Source organism: Sminthopsis crassicaudata, chromosome 1 (genome assembly GCF_048593235.1).
Source record: "Sminthopsis crassicaudata isolate SCR6 chromosome 1, ASM4859323v1, whole genome shotgun sequence".
NCBI lineage: Eukaryota > Metazoa > Chordata > Mammalia > Dasyuromorphia > Dasyuridae > Sminthopsis > Sminthopsis crassicaudata.
This window is the reverse complement of record NC_133617.1, coordinates 401,507,011-401,522,604: the sequence shown is the minus strand read 5'-3', so window position 1 is coordinate 401,522,604 and position 15,594 is coordinate 401,507,011. Positions and strand designations below refer to the sequence as shown.

The window sequence follows — 15,594 nt, the reverse complement described above, 5'->3', positions numbered from 1 at the left end:
CCAAATATATCTAATCCCTTTTATATCCATAGCCCTTCAGATATGAAAAGTTCTTCTCCTCTAGGCTAAATATCCACATTTTTTTCAATTAATTCTCATATCACATTGTCTTCAGACCCCTCATAATACTGGTCATCTATCTCAAATGATTTAATTTAATATCTATTCTCCCAAAAATATGGTTCCCAGAACTGAACACAATTATTTCAGATATGATTTGACAAGGCCCCAATAGAATGAGATTATCACCTCATGAGTACTAAACTTTTATTTGAATAGCCTAAGATCCCATTAGTTTTTTTTGGTTGGGTGTTTTGTTTATTTGTTTGTTTGTTTGTTTTGTTTTGTTTTTGTTTTTGGTTGCTGTATCACATTGTTGGCTCATATCAAACTTGCAGTCAACTAAAACCTTCATGCTATTACATAAACTACTATCTACTTATGTCTCCCCCCATTACATACCTGTTTTTTCTTATCTAAGATACAGAAGTTTGCACTTCTCTCTGCCAGATTTCATCTTGTTGGTTTTGGTCCAGCATTCCAACCTGATAAAATCTTTTTAAACTTTGATTTTGTCACTCATCGTAACAGGCAAAGTTCCCAGATTGTAAGTCTATCAACCACCATCCCACTGTAATGGGATCTGATGACATGCTGTTACCACTTTAAATACTACTCTGAGAGGAAATGAAGGAATGAATGAATGAGGAAGTGTAACTATTACTATGCTGGTTTAGGTTTTGCCAGTTAACCTCTCAAGGCTATTTATTTTAGTAATTTGATGTGATTAGGACAGGCTGCTCCTAGGTTATCAGTGGTGCTTTGGGTATCCTTTTATAATCTCAATGGCCACACATCAGGTGTAAGGAGGAAGAAACTAACGCTTTCTGCTAAAATATCTGCTCTTTGTAAAAATAAATAAAAACCTGTATTAAGTCTCTTAATATTCATTGTAAGGCATCTTAAATAAGTAGTTTCTAAATATAAATATCCAAATATTTGAAAAGTTGGGTCAAATCTAAACATTAACAGCTGATGACTTCCTGCTGCTTCTTGAGTCATCCCCTTGCCACCCTGAAGCTAGCACTGTCCATACCACTTGTAGAACCTCAGGTCCCTTTCCCAGGTCCAGGTTCTTCCCTTCTGCCCTTGCCTCCATTGAAGTTGTTGCAATCACCATAAATGGATTCTAAAAAAAGGCCTCTCTCCCTCCAATAGGCCAGGTTAAGGTAAGAAGAGTTAAAACTCATTACCAGGGCTTTGTGAAGATGAAAGAATAGAGATTAATATATATTCCTAATTTCCTGAGTTTGAATTTGAAATCTGTATTCCATGGAATGGTATTATAAATCCTATAGGATTTAGAAGTACAACTTCATTATAGTCAAAGTAAGGATTTGTGGGTAAACCAAAAACCTTCACCATAATATATGTATGTGTATATTGGTATAAAACATATGCTTTCTATAGGGAATACACATAATATGTGTATGTGCACATTGGTATAAAACATATGTTTTCTATAGGAAAATTCATTTTAAATTCCAGGAGATTGACTTAGAAACAAACTTTCAGACTATAATCATGGTGGGTTAGGCTTATCTTAAAAAATTCATTTTTAGAGCAAGTTTAAAAATTAAATACCTATGTGTTAATACTATGAGCTCATTGAGACCTGAGAGTAGTTTTTGTCTTTTTTTTTAATCATTACCACTTAGCACACTGCCTGCCATGTAGTAGACAACTAGTAAGTACTTATTTACATGATTTGACTTGACATTCTTTTTAAAACTCTTATGTCCTAATGAGATATCTCCTTGCCTTCAAACTAATTTGACAAAATGTCTCCAGGCTACTTCCCCAGTCATTAGGGCTTTCTTCTGTTAGTTTCACCAAAATCCATTCCTGCCCCACAGTTTCCAAATTAACTTCTAAATCTGCTCTTTCCTCTGCCTGCCTTTTACTTTATTTCATTTATATATGAAAACAGCATGAAAAAGATAGTCTGAATATCTATCTAGGTGTACTTGCATACAAGCAATTACAGAATTCTGACCTTTAGACAGAAAGATTTCAGCCATCTAAAATTTTTTTGTGGAAAGGAGTCAGAAGTTTCCACTTCCCTAACTCTGTTATCCCTATGGTTCCCTTATAGAAAGAGTCAGACTTACTTCGGATATATACCTATTTTATGAAAGGGCTTTTTAACATATAACATTAAAAACAGAAAACTTGGCAAGGCCAATCCACAGTTACTTGGGATCCAATTCTAACATGCTACTAACGACTGTAGAAGAAAGAATTAAGTTCATTAGGGATTTATTGAAGAATACCTAAAATCCAAAAGAAATCACTCACTATCCAATTTTAGTTATCCCAGAAATCCCATTTAGGATGGTTTCAGTTGCCCTCACTATAAGGCCTTTCCTGAGCCTCATTCTGAGAATCATTTCCATCACTTTGAACCTCATAGACATCAAGTGTGTATAAGATATGCAGGATAGATTCTTGTTATTTCTTTCTTTATAAGATAAATTCTTATTTCTAAAATCCATGTACAATCCATGTAGAAATATCTATATGGATATACAGGTTACTTGTTTTATTAAAGATTGATCCACTTCCAGGGACTTTGATTCTTGAGTTAATAGCTCCACCCTGTGCCACTTGCCACCTTTACCTTACCGGTAATCCCAGCTCTGTTGGAATACACCCAGTGATTCAAAGTTCACTCCCTAAAGACTGCCTATTCTATTGTTATAAAGTTTCATATAAAACCCAATTCTGCTTTCCTATAACTTTCTTTTTTTTTAATTTTAAAATTTGGTATTTTATTTTTCCCAGTTACATGTAAAAACAATTATTAATATTCATTTTAATACTTTAAGTTTCAGATTTTCTCCTTTCCTCCCTCTCCACCCTACCATTGAGAATGCATAGTCATGCAAAAAATTTCCATAATAGTTAAGTTGTGAAAAAACAACAACAACAACAAAAAAACCAAACCCTCAAAAAGAATGAAAAGGAAAAAGTATGCTTTAATCTGCATTCAAATACCATCAGTTCTTTCTCTGAGTATGAAAAGCATTTTTATCATAACTCCTTCAAAGTTGTCTTGTATCATTTTATTGCTGAGAATAACCAAATCATTCACAGCTGATCATCTTACAGTATTGCTGTCACTTTGTACACAATACATTTCAAATTGCATCAGCTCATGGAAGTCTTTCCAAGTTTTTCTGAGAGCATCTTCCTCCTATATATACAATAATATTCCATAAAAATCACATACCACAATTTATTCAGCCGTTCCTCAATTGATGATCATCTCCTCAATTCCCAATTCTTCACCCCCAGAAAAGAAGTATAACTATTTTTGTACATGTAGATCCTTTTCCTTTTTAAAAAAATCTCTTTTGATATTGCTAGGTATTGCTAGGTATGCTAGGCTTTGTAGCCTTTTGGGCATATTTCCAAATTGCTCCACAGAATGGTCGAATCAGGTCAGAGCTCTACCAACAGTGCATTAATGTCTCATTTTTCCCACATTCCCTGCAACATGTGTATTTTCCTTTTCTGTCCTATTAGCCAATCTAATAGATATGTGTAATACTATATAATTGTTTTTGCATTTCTCCAGTCAATAGTAAGTTGGAGCATTTTTTCATATGGCTATAAATAGGTAAGATTACTTCATCTGAAAATTATTAGTAAATTTTGATCATTTGTCTGTTAGGATTACAAGGTGAGAACTCAGGTTGTCTGGGCAATTCTCTAGCTCAGGATTCACACCTTTAGTTCCAGCCTTTACGGGGAGTTTACACCTTTGAACTTCTGAGGAGGAGTTTATATATTTAAAGGACTTTATTCCTTTAAAAGGAGTTCTGAAAAGGAGTTCTGACTACTCTATTTATGGTTAAATCATGAGAGTATACAGCACAAATGTTTTCTTTGGAGGCGTCTGTAAAGTTTGTCAATTAAGGAATGACTTATTTTTATAAATCGACTCAGCTCTTTATATGTGTGAAAAATGAGGCCTTTTTCAGAGAAATTTGCTTCAAATTTTTTTCTACAATTACTCCTCTTTAACATATTTATTTTCCCCATTTATTTTATTCTTTCTCTCCCTTCATCCTGTCCATCTTCAAAAGTGTTTCACTTCTAACTTTCTCCTCCTCCTTGCTGTCCTCTTTTCTATTCTCATCCCAATTTTTAAAAAAAGAGATATGTTTACTTTTCTCCTGTCCTGTGTTCTGATCTGTGAATGACTACAGTTACTCTTTTCTGTCCTGAAACTGTGAGGAGGGTCCCTGATTTACTGTGACTGAAGCCCTGGCAGGCTAGAGCTCATTCTTACCCTGGGACTCCCACCCATAATTGCAACTAAGATCTAAGTATGGCTAAAACAACAGCTGCTAGCTAAGAGACCCTTGTAATGTCCTTTTGACTCCCTTGCCATCTGTGAACTAAGGATTCTGGAAGGATCCATTGCAGCTGCTGATTCAGTGGCTCCCAAAACCAATCCTGGTTTTCTGGGGCAAGGGCTATACTGGCATAGCAATACTAAACTATGTTCCACTCTCACCAGGTGGAACAAACCTTTCCTGATGACCTTCCAAGTTGTCCTGGGCTAGAAAATTGTTTTATCCTCTCTTTTTGTGGGTTTTACTGCTCTAGAATTTGTTTATTCATTATTTAGAGGAATTTGAAAGGGTTTAGGGGAAAATTTGAGTGAATCCCTCCCTTTACTCTGCCATCTTGGTTCCTCTCCCTCCCAACTTTCTTTTTATTGTTTTTACATGCATTTATAATCTATTGCTACTTCCAACTCCCCCAAAAGAACAACAACCTTTATTATAAACATGAATAATCTAGCAAACACATTCCCACAATGGCAATCCTGGAAAATGTCTCTCTCTACATTTTACATTCATTACCTCTGTGATAGGAGTTAAGTTGTGGGCTTCATCTTCAGTCTTTTGGACATATGGTTTATCATATTAATCAAAATTCTATAATCTATCAAAGTTATTTATCTCTGTAATGTTGTCATTATATTAATCTCCCTTCTAGTTCTGCTTACTTTGCTTGATATCTATTGAAAAAATTCTTCATAGTTTCCTATAAAACTAGCAATTTTGTGATTTCTTAACATTTCATTCCATTCATATACCAGTTTTTTTTAGCTATTTCCTAATAAAAGGCCACCATCTTAGTTTCCAAGTTGGGGCTATTACAAGAGCCTCTATAAATATTTTTGTGCATTTATAGATTTTTTCTCTTTCTTTGATCTCTCTGGGATAAAGTGGCATCTATTAGTGATATAACTGAATAAGAGGGTAAGCACAGTTTGGGGCATAGTTCCAAATTATTTTCCAGAATGACTGGATTAATTCACAACTCTATAAACAGTGTACTAGTGTGTCTGTTTTATTACAAAACCTTAAATTTTATCATTTTCTTCTTTTGTTATTTTTACCGGTCTGATGGGTGTGAGTTGGAACCTTGAAGTTACTTTAATTTGCTTTTCTCTAATAATTAGTGATTTACATCATTTTTTTGTGATTGTTGATAACTTGGATTACTTCCTTTGAAAATTGCCCCTTCATATCCTTTGACCATTTATCTATTAGAGAATGGTCCTTATTTTTATAAAATTTATAAATTTCTTATGTATTTTGATATGAGACTTTTATCAGAGAGATGTTGCAAATCTTTCCCCTTAATTACCTTTATCTCCTAATTTTAACTGCATTAGATTCATTTGGGCAAAAACCCTTGGATTTTACATAATCAAAATTGTTCAATTTTATTTTGTATGATCCTATCTATTACTTTTTCAGTCATTAACTCTTTCCCTCTCCATAGATTTGAGCAATAATTTCTCCCTTGTTTCTCTATCTGCTTTTTATCTATTTGGGGCTTAATTTGGTATATGATATGAAATCCTGGTCCAAACTTAATTTTTCCTACCATGCAATCCAGATTCCTTTTAACTTTCATTGATTGGTTTAGGGCTATCTTCTGTGACTAGGACAAAACAAATCCAGTACCTTCCATATTGATAGGTATTCAGATAATGAAGACTTACCACGTTTTTTGCATCCAGCAAATTCCTTCCCAAGTTTATTCTGTTACTAATTAACAGGATGAACTTTACCTAACAAAGTGAAACAATATATATTTATCAGTCATTATTTGAAACAAAGACCCTTGGGCCACTTCAAATTTCGGCATAGATGTCATTACATCTGCCCCCATCTTGTTTATATGATTTGTTTTTTCCTGAGATGAGGAAGTCAGAAGATGATGAGATTAGATATTATAAAAGAAACCTAAGTATAAAATCAAAGCTTAAGTCTAGAAGATGTGTCTACCACATAGAATATAATAGTCAGTCACAAGATTGGGGGTGATGAGACATAGATGTGTCCAATCAGCCAACAAACAAGCATTTGCTAAGTACTTAATATATGCCAGATATTGTCCTGAACTCTGAGAATGTGAAAAAAGGCAAAAGCGATCCCTATTCTCTAGGAATTCGTACTCTAATGGGAGAGACAACATCTAAAGAACTGTACACAATATGATATACACAGGTAGGTGGAAAGTAGTCTTAGTGGGAAGTAACTGGCTCTAAGGGGAACTAGCAAAGGCTTCTGGAAGAAGATGGGATTTTAGGTGAGATTTGAAGGAAGCCAGGAGGCAGAGATGAGGAAGAGTTCCAGGCATGAGGGACAGCCAATAGAATGTCTGGAATGAGGAGATTCTGTTTTTCCTTGTGAAGAACACTAAAGAGGCTTGTGTCACTGAATCAAAGAATAGGTGAAGGGGCATCGGTTGTAAAAAAACAAGAAAGGTAAGGAGCCAGGTGATAAAGGACTTAATAGTCCAACAGGGAATTTTATATTAAGGAGCCACTGGAGTTTATTGAGTAGAGGGGTGACATGGTCAAATCTGGGCTTTAGGATTTGATAGCCAAATGGAGAACAATCTGGAGTTTTGAGAGTCTTGAAGCAAGGAGATTGACCAGCAGTGAGGGGGCTTGCACTACAGTGGTAGCTGTCTTAGAAGAGAGAAGTGGGCATTGTGACTATCAATTATGAATTGACAGGACTTGATAACAGATTGTATTTGGGGGCTGAGAGTAAAAAATCAAGGGTGACATCTAGGTTCTGAGCCTCTATGACTGGAAGAATTGATAATAATAGAGAAATTTAAAAGAGAAAACATTCAAAGCAGTATCTTCCCTTTACCTTTTCTATAGTTCTTAGATAAATCTGACCAGAACTTTTGGTGTCCTCAAGAAAGGAGCTTTGGTTCCTCCTACACCTCTAGATTCTAGCTTTCACTTTTACAATGAGCTGAAGATCCCTACTCACCTCCCAATAATAGTAATAACCATCCCTTATCTCTGTGTAACCCTTCATTCTTTTGCTTATGAAAGAAAAGCACTTTGCTTTTATATCCACAGATCTCATATTGTTCATCCTTGGAGAAGGGAACTGGATTGTTTTTTACCTGCCAGGGAATTGTATAATTTTTTCCATTATCAGTTTTGTTCTATGTAAAAATAGAGATAGAGCAGGAAACACCTCAGAGCTATCCTTCTCAGACAGCAGTTGACCTAACTTAATCTGGCAATGGGGTTTATCAGTTCTGATTACCCTTCAAAGAATGACTGGTTCAGGCCAGCTCCCTGGCTACCTTTTCTTGCTCACACACCAGCCTAGATTGGCAGATCCCCTTCCAAAGCTCTCTGTCATCCTGGGAATATGCATCATATTGGACGATTGGACATAAATGGATAATCTCTGAAATAATCAATTATCAATAAATATATATTAATTTATTAAATGCCTACATTATATGCCAGGCACTGTGCTAAGCACTGGCAATACAGAAACAGAAAAAAGGCAAATCATACTGTTAAACAGCTCACAACATAATGTAGGCAGGGCAATTAGATGGCACAGTGGATAGAGTCAAAAGAACCTGAGTTCAAATTCCTGAAGTCAAAAGAACCTGAGTTCAAATCCAGCCTCAAATATTTACTATTTACTAACTATGTGACCTTGGGCAGGTCACTTAATTCCAATTGCCTTACCAATAATAATAATAATAATAATAATAATAATAATAATAATAATAATAATAAGGGAAATAACAGACACACATGCAAACAGGCTATATCTAGAACAGGAAATTATATTATTATTTTTATATATTATGCATTATATATAGATTAAACTATATATGTAATTAAAAGAGGGACAACACTAAAAATAAGAGGAGTTGGGAAAGACTAATTGCAGAAGATGAGATTTTAATTGGGATTTAATGAAAGCCAAGCAAGATAGCAGGCAGAGATGAGGAGGGAGATATGGACTCTCACCAGAATGTCCCAATACCACATATAAGGACTCTGGGCCATATGTTTGAAGGGGTATCCCACATGTAGAGCCCAACAACATATTTATCAATAATGACTTGCCATATAAAAGCAAAAGCAGGGAATCAGATCAAATTATTAATTCCAGGATGTGCTTGGTACTTTATAACCCCTAATGAAAACTTATTCCAGCTTTCTGTCTTGTTTCCATGCTTTTGTTATTTTTCTACCTCACTGAGTTCTTGCCCCTATGAGTTCTTGGGGAGGGGCAGTGTAAGCCGTGTATTGCAGATAGGAGCCTCTGAACATGAATATCTTCACTCAATAACATGCAATCTCTCATGTGATATATCATCTTCTTTCTATGTAGGGCAAGACTTGCCTTTCACCCATTCTTTTATTCTTAAGTCCTATCTCAAGGGCTCAGCAATGTTGATCCCCAAAGCAGGATAAGATTACACTATCCAGGACTACAGTTGTTCTATATTATATTTTGGTCTGCTTTTAGGTTCTGTAACTACCTAATTGGCCTCCCTTCTTTTTAAAGATGATTACCTATAACTCTGGAAATTAGCTTAATCCTAGGTCCTAGACCCGTGACTATGAATCCCATGATCAGGGCAAATTCTTTGCATTTGTATATGCATTTACGGACATACAGGTGCATGTTTGTAGGGAGGTGTGAGTATTAGCATTGGTTGTAGGTATAATCTAGTCCTGTCAGGTATAAAGGAACGTTACCAAATCCTCAAAAGTCCATTGGGTGACAACAGCCTTCAGTGTAGTATCATAGAAAGAGTTTGGATTTGAGGTCCTGAGTTCAAATGTTTCTCGGTTTCTTCATCTGTAAAAAAACAAAGTGAGACTGGATGACTAGAGGTTCCTCCTAGTTCTAGCACTGATCTGTGATCTTGTAACAGTCAGGAATTCTTGGGCTAAGGATAGGACTTTCTGGGCCAGAGATGAAGTGATGAGCGAATGGAGAAAAGCTTGCTTTTCCACTGGGACAGTGGATCTCACCTATGGTTTTGTTTTTTCAGCCCAGCTATCAAGAGCTCAGACATGCCCCATGTTTCAGGATGCTCAGAGAGATGGGGCGAGAGCTTTGTATCTCTGACTTACTCAATGCCTTTTTCTCATTCTCCTCTCCAGTGCTGGAGAAAACCAGCCACAACCTTACCTGTGATTAAATCTTTCAGTTTCTCTTCCAGAGCCAACACTTGCACCTGAGCCCTTTAAAAAGAAAGATGTGGTCGAGATTTTGTCTCATAAGAAGGCCTATAATACATGTAAGTGGAAGTGTATGTTTGGTGGGCTGGGCAGCAAAGGCAAATGGGATAATTTGGGGGTTCTATCTTTCTGGGAAATTGAGAAACATGAGACATAAATTTTATGGGAATAGTGGCACAGATTATTAGAAAGGACTCCTATTATTGTTGGAGTTCTTAAATCCAGTTCTTAAATCCATCAGCTCAGGAAAGGAGCTGAGAGTAGAGAAGGCACTTCATCTCACTAGGAATTCACTGAAGTCGCTTATTTTCCTTTGCTATGTATACCAGAGGTGTTAAACACCTAGAAGCTGACAGAATTGCTGGAGGCAGCACTCAGGAGTGCTATATTTAACAAAATAAATAAAAATACAATAAAAGATAATGTTAATATATGGTTTTCTAGGTCAGGATACAACCTGTAGGAATCCCTACATTGTATTTGAGTTTGATACCAGTGGTTTAGACTGCCCAAGTGTGGAAAAATGCCCAGATGAGATACCACTCAGGCATTAAGGTATTCACAGTAGGGAAGAAGGTAACTTTACCCAGGGGGAGGTGATTGGTGTGAGACCAAGGCAGATCATCTCTGTAAATCGTAAGGAACTTTGTTTCTGGACCAGACTTTTGTTTTCATTGGTAGAGGAAGCTTCTAGTGAGAACCTTCCTTGAACAATGTTAATGGATGGGCATGTCCTTCTGGAATCCGAGTGTGGCCTGGTGTGCTGAGAGTGAGGGGACGTGTTAGGGATTCCCAACCAGCCCTCTCAGAGGCAGGACTTCACTCCAGTACCCCACAGCTGCCTCCCTCTACTCTGCCTTCAAGGGCACTCTTGTTGCTCCTGGATCAGCTGAGGTGACCCAAACTTTTACAGTTCCCTCCAGACAGCAGGGCAGTGTGGCAGTGTGGAAGGTGGACAGCACCAGGAAGTGGGGCTGCCTGTCCTTCTGGCTCTCAGAAAGGAGCTAGGTGATTGGGGGCCAATCATTCTCCTCTCTTTTACAATAACTGAGCTCTAAGGTTCTGCAACTCTGGGAACCCCTGCTAATCCTAAGCCTGAGTGGAATGTGAAACCCCAAATGTCTACAACACCTGGCAATAGGACTCAGCTGACACTGAGGGGCTCACAGAGGTTCTGTGGGTCTGTCCTGAGGCTGTGGATGGACCCGAGGGCATGGCAGGCCCCTCTTCTTTTCTATCAACTCCTCTATGTGCCTCTTTCTTTCTCCTACACTCCCCAGCTATCCTCATTGCTCATCTGAAGCTGTCTCCACCTGAGCTCCGTCAGATCCTCATGAACATGGAGAGCGAGAGACTGGAGCCATCCCACCTCAAGCAACTCCTCTTGTACGCTCCTGATGCTGAGGAAGAGAAGCGCTATCAGGGCTATCGGGACACCCCCGCCCAGCTAAGCGAACCAGACCAGTTTGTGCTGCAGGTGACATGCCAGAGCCACTGGGGCTTACTGGGCCAGTCTTACCTGGTGGCTCCCAGTACCACCTTCTCTGAGCACTCTTTCTAGAAAAATGTTCCATTTTAAAAGAATGCTCCCAACTCCTCTAAAAACCAAGAATTGTCAGTCCACAATGGACCCTGAGCTAGAACTCAAGTCTCTCAAATGCTAATGCAACATTTGAAATACTTCTCTGCTTCACAGTAAAGGAAGGAGATAAGAATTTATTAAATAAACACCTACTATATGCACTGTGCTAAACACTTTACCAATATTATCTCATTACACCCTCAAAATAACCCTGAGAGGTAAGGATTATTTTTTTTTTCATTTTATAGTTGAGGAAATTAGAGCAGAAGTTAAGTATCTTGCCTGGAATCACATAGCTAGTTATGCCTAAGGATGAATTTAAACTCAAGTCTTCCTGACCCCAGGTCCAGGTGCTTCACTGCCATTCATTTATTCAATACATCTTTAAGATAGAATGAGTGGAAAAGTGGCCATTAAAGCTAAAAAGGGTTCAGGCCTTCCCTCTGGTACTGACCCAAAGTAAGTCACCTAATCTCTCAGTGTTCTAGGAATCTCTCTAAGATTGGAAACTGCAGAAAAGATGCCAGCTTGCTTAGATGGAAAGAGTTTCCTCACTTTTACCAATGGGATCACAGGTCCAGTCTCTATTCCTATCCCTTTCTTTATTAAACACCTACAGGGTGCCAAATTTGTGCTTTTGTTATTGGGAGTGCCACAATGCTTAGACTAAAAAGAGGTGACTGCCCTTTTGGGCTATCAAATAAAAGATAAGATACAAACACTTTTAGGAAATGTTTCTGTGCAGCTCCCATAAGTTCCTAGCAGTGCATTTGGAAGCCCATTTTTTCTTCTTCAATAGGTTTGTGTGGGAAGTAGCCTTCTTTGGCCCCTGGGGCATGTATGGCTCCCAAAGAGTAAGAAGTAGCAGGGTCTTAGATGCTTCCTTAAGTTAGTGGAAGGAATACATCCACTGGTGGAGAAGGGGAAGCATTCTGGGTGAGAGGGCCTTAATAAGGCACTTCACCTCAGCTTTCCTGTAAATTTCCTGTAAATCCTGTAAATCATGATTAATAGTCCCTGCCTGACTCACCAATCTATTATGTGTATCAAATGAGATAACAGGGCATTGAAGACTGCTTACTTACATGGGAAGGAAGACTTGGGCTTCAGTTAGTTCTAACACTGACCATGTGGGTAACCTTGGGCAAGTAACATAAGCTGGCTCTGTTTCCTCATCTGTAAAATGAGGGGAGTTAGATTCCTTGTCCTCTGAGATTTCTCCCATCTCCCAATATAAAATCCTGACTTTTTTTTTTTATCCAATCTATGATTTCACTGATATTAGAGAACTCTTGGGAAGGAATCTTCTACCTATGCAAGGAGACCACTGTTCCTCAGTATTCTCTCCTAGAAAGTGCCCAGACCACTCCGAGGTTAGGATTTGGTCAGGATCCCCTGGCCAAAGTGTATCAGAGACACCTAGTACAGCATGTTGATTCTCTTAGTCTTTAATAAAAATAATCAGAATTATTTTGATTACTCCCAAGACTTTTATTCAATTACAAAAAAGTGATCATTTTATCCACTTGTACCATCATCTACTGAACATCAAAAGCAAAGGAATAGTCAAAGGAAAGCCCTTTGTGTCGCAGGGCCATTTCTATCTGAATTCCATTAAATAAATGACAATAAAGGGAAGCATATTACTTCCCATATTACCCACTTAACCCATATTACCTCTGTTTTTGTCTATTCTTGGGGGACTTGTCCAAGGAAAGGAGGAAAGATGAGTGGGTATGGTCCAGGAGACACTGCTGGATGCCAGGAACAGGGTGATGAGGTTAGTCAGATGGGACCACAGGCAGCCTTGCTCTTTCTGGATATCCCCCTTACATCTCCATTCTGCTTAGATGCTGTCCGTTCCAGAATATAAAACCCGGCTGCGCAGCCTCCACTTCAAGACTACCCTGCAGGAGAAGACTGAGGAGATCAAAGGCAGCTATGAGTGTGTGCACCAAGCCTCCTTGGAACTCAAGAATAGCAAGAAGCTTGCCAAGATCTTAGAGGTGAGAACTACTTGCCCTCCTGGGATGCTTTCTCCCACCCCAGCAGGCTCCTTGTCCCGGCTAGAGAAAGAGATGGGAAAATGGCTCTTTGGCAACTGCCAAATCTCGCCTGTTCCTTTCTCCTATCTTCTTTTCGTCCTCTTCTTTCCTGTTTCTTCCTTTTCCCATTTTCCTCTTCTTTTGCCTTATTATAGAGCTCATGAATGTTGCAAGGCTATAAAACCTTAGGCTACAGAATGTTAGATCTTAGAACAGAGAAATAAATTATCAGAGCTAGATAGAGACCTCAGAACATACCACATAAAATGTCAGAACTGGAAAGGACCTTAAAAGAGAGACAAGACATTCAGAACAGAATGGACTCTTGGAACCCACCTAAGCTAACTATCGCATTTTATAAGTGAGTCAACTAGGGCTCAAGAAAAGTGTTTTACCTAAGATTACATACCTAATTAGCAAGAAAGCTTCAATTAAATCTCTGGATTCAACTCCTTAACCTTTGCTAATTTTTAAAAAATTTAATTCAATTTTCAAAGGAAGATCAGACTTTTTGCCCTCCTATTTCCCTTCCAAAGCCCCTCTTAAGTGGGAAAACAAGAAAAGAAAAAAAAACAAACAAACAGTTACAGTTGCACAGGACAAAATGTCTCATTAGTTACATCTAAAAAAATTATGTCTCAATCTGCACTCTGAATCTAACACCTCTTTGTCAGGAGTTGGGCAGCATGCTTCATCATAAGTCCTCAAGTATTGTGGTTGGTCATTGTATTAGTCAGTTCCCAATTTTTCTTTTTAAAAAGATATATTTTATTTTAATGAGCCAAGATTCACCTTCTCTACCTCCCACCCAATCTTCCCCTAATTGAGAACACAAGAAAAATAAAGCCCATTACAAATGTGTACAGTCAATCAAAACAAATTTCCAATCGTACATGTCTGAAAAGATATTTGTCTCTGTATTTTGAGTCCTTCAACTCTCTACCTTCAGCTCTCATCATTAGCCTTTGATCATTAAACTGATAAGAGTTCAACACAATGGTATTCCATCACATTTATATACCACAACTTGTTCATCCATTTTTTAATTTGTGGAAACATTCCTTTAGATTACTATTCTTTGCCATCTGAAAAAGGGTTATAAATATTGTTGTATATCGTTAGAATTTGCTTTGTTTAGGACTAATCCCTCTTCCATTCTCCCTCTAAGTTCCTCCTCACTTTTTCCTTCCTATTTCACTGTTGAGTGAAATGTATTTCTGTACCAAATCTTGTGTGTGTGTGCGTGTGTGTGTGTGTGTGTGTGCATGCACTTCCTTCTTTTGACCAATTCAAGAGTGAGATTCAAATGTCAGTCATTCACTCTCATCTCCTCCTCCTCGTTAGTATAGATATTTACTTGTGCGTCCTGATTTTATGAGTTAATTTTCTCTAATCATCCTTTCCCTTCTGCCTCAGAGCAAAGGGGGAAAAAACCATTGGAGGAAAAAAAAACAGAAAAAAGAAGTGAACATAGCATGTATTGATTTACATTCAGTATTTTTTGTTCTTTTTCGGTATGCAGATGACATTTTCTTTCTAAAGTCTATTGGGATTGCTTTGAATCACTGAACCACTGAGAAGAATCAAATCTTCCATAGTTGATCATCGCACATTCTTCTTGTTATCATGTACAATATATTCCTGGCCCTGCTTGTTTTGCTCAGCATCCTTTCATATAAATCTTTCCAAGTCTTTCTAAAATCAGCTTGTTCATCATTTTTTATAGAACAATAATATTCCATCACTTTCATATACCACAACTTTTTCAGTCATTTCCCAATTATTGAGCATCTACTCATTTTCCAATTCTTTGCTGCCACAAAAAGAACTGCTACAAATATGTTTGCCCGTGTGTATCCTTTTCCCTCTTTTTAATGATTTCTTTGGGATACAGTACAGACCCAATAATGGCACTGTTGAGTCAAAGGGTACGCACAGTTTTATAGCCCTTTGGGCATGGTTCCAAATTGCTCTCCAGAATGGTTGTATCTCTTCACAACTTCACCAACAATGCATTAATATCCCAGTTTTCCCACATCCCCTCCAACATTTATTATTATCTTTTTAAAAAATTCAATTATTCTTAAATTTTTCTTCAATATGTCTTCTATGTTAGGTAATTTTTTGGGGGGTAATATAAGATAAGATGCCTTACATTTTTTCCTATTTTTTTAATCTTTTGATTTTAACATTTTTTGTTGCCACATGGAGTAATTAGTATCTGTTCAGTCCATTTGAATTTTCAGGGAGTTGTTGCTTGGGTAAGATTTTAAACCTCTTGTACTAAGCTTTTAATTTCCTTTCTAATTTTTTCTCTTATAGTCCTCATTTCTTTTATGATTTTT

General features: G+C 37.5%; 1 protein-coding gene across 8 annotated transcripts in view; it reads left to right on the top strand.

Moving 5' to 3' along the window:
• GRID2IP (Grid2 interacting protein) overlaps positions 1 to 15,594 on the top strand; it is a 149,376-nt gene that overhangs the window by 113,066 nt on the left and 20,716 nt on the right. For 6 of the 8 annotated variants that reach the window (XM_074280034.1, XM_074280033.1, XM_074280032.1 and 3 more), the window contains exons 14-16: positions 9,592 to 9,681; positions 10,903 to 11,099; positions 13,055 to 13,210. In XM_074280034.1, coding sequence (XP_074136135.1) covers positions 9,592 to 9,681; positions 10,903 to 11,099; positions 13,055 to 13,210 — 443 coding nt within the window. The remainder of the gene's footprint in view (positions 1 to 9,591; positions 9,682 to 10,902; positions 11,100 to 13,054; positions 13,211 to 15,594) is intronic. The other 2 variants (XM_074280038.1, XM_074280035.1) reach the window with 1 other exon arrangement.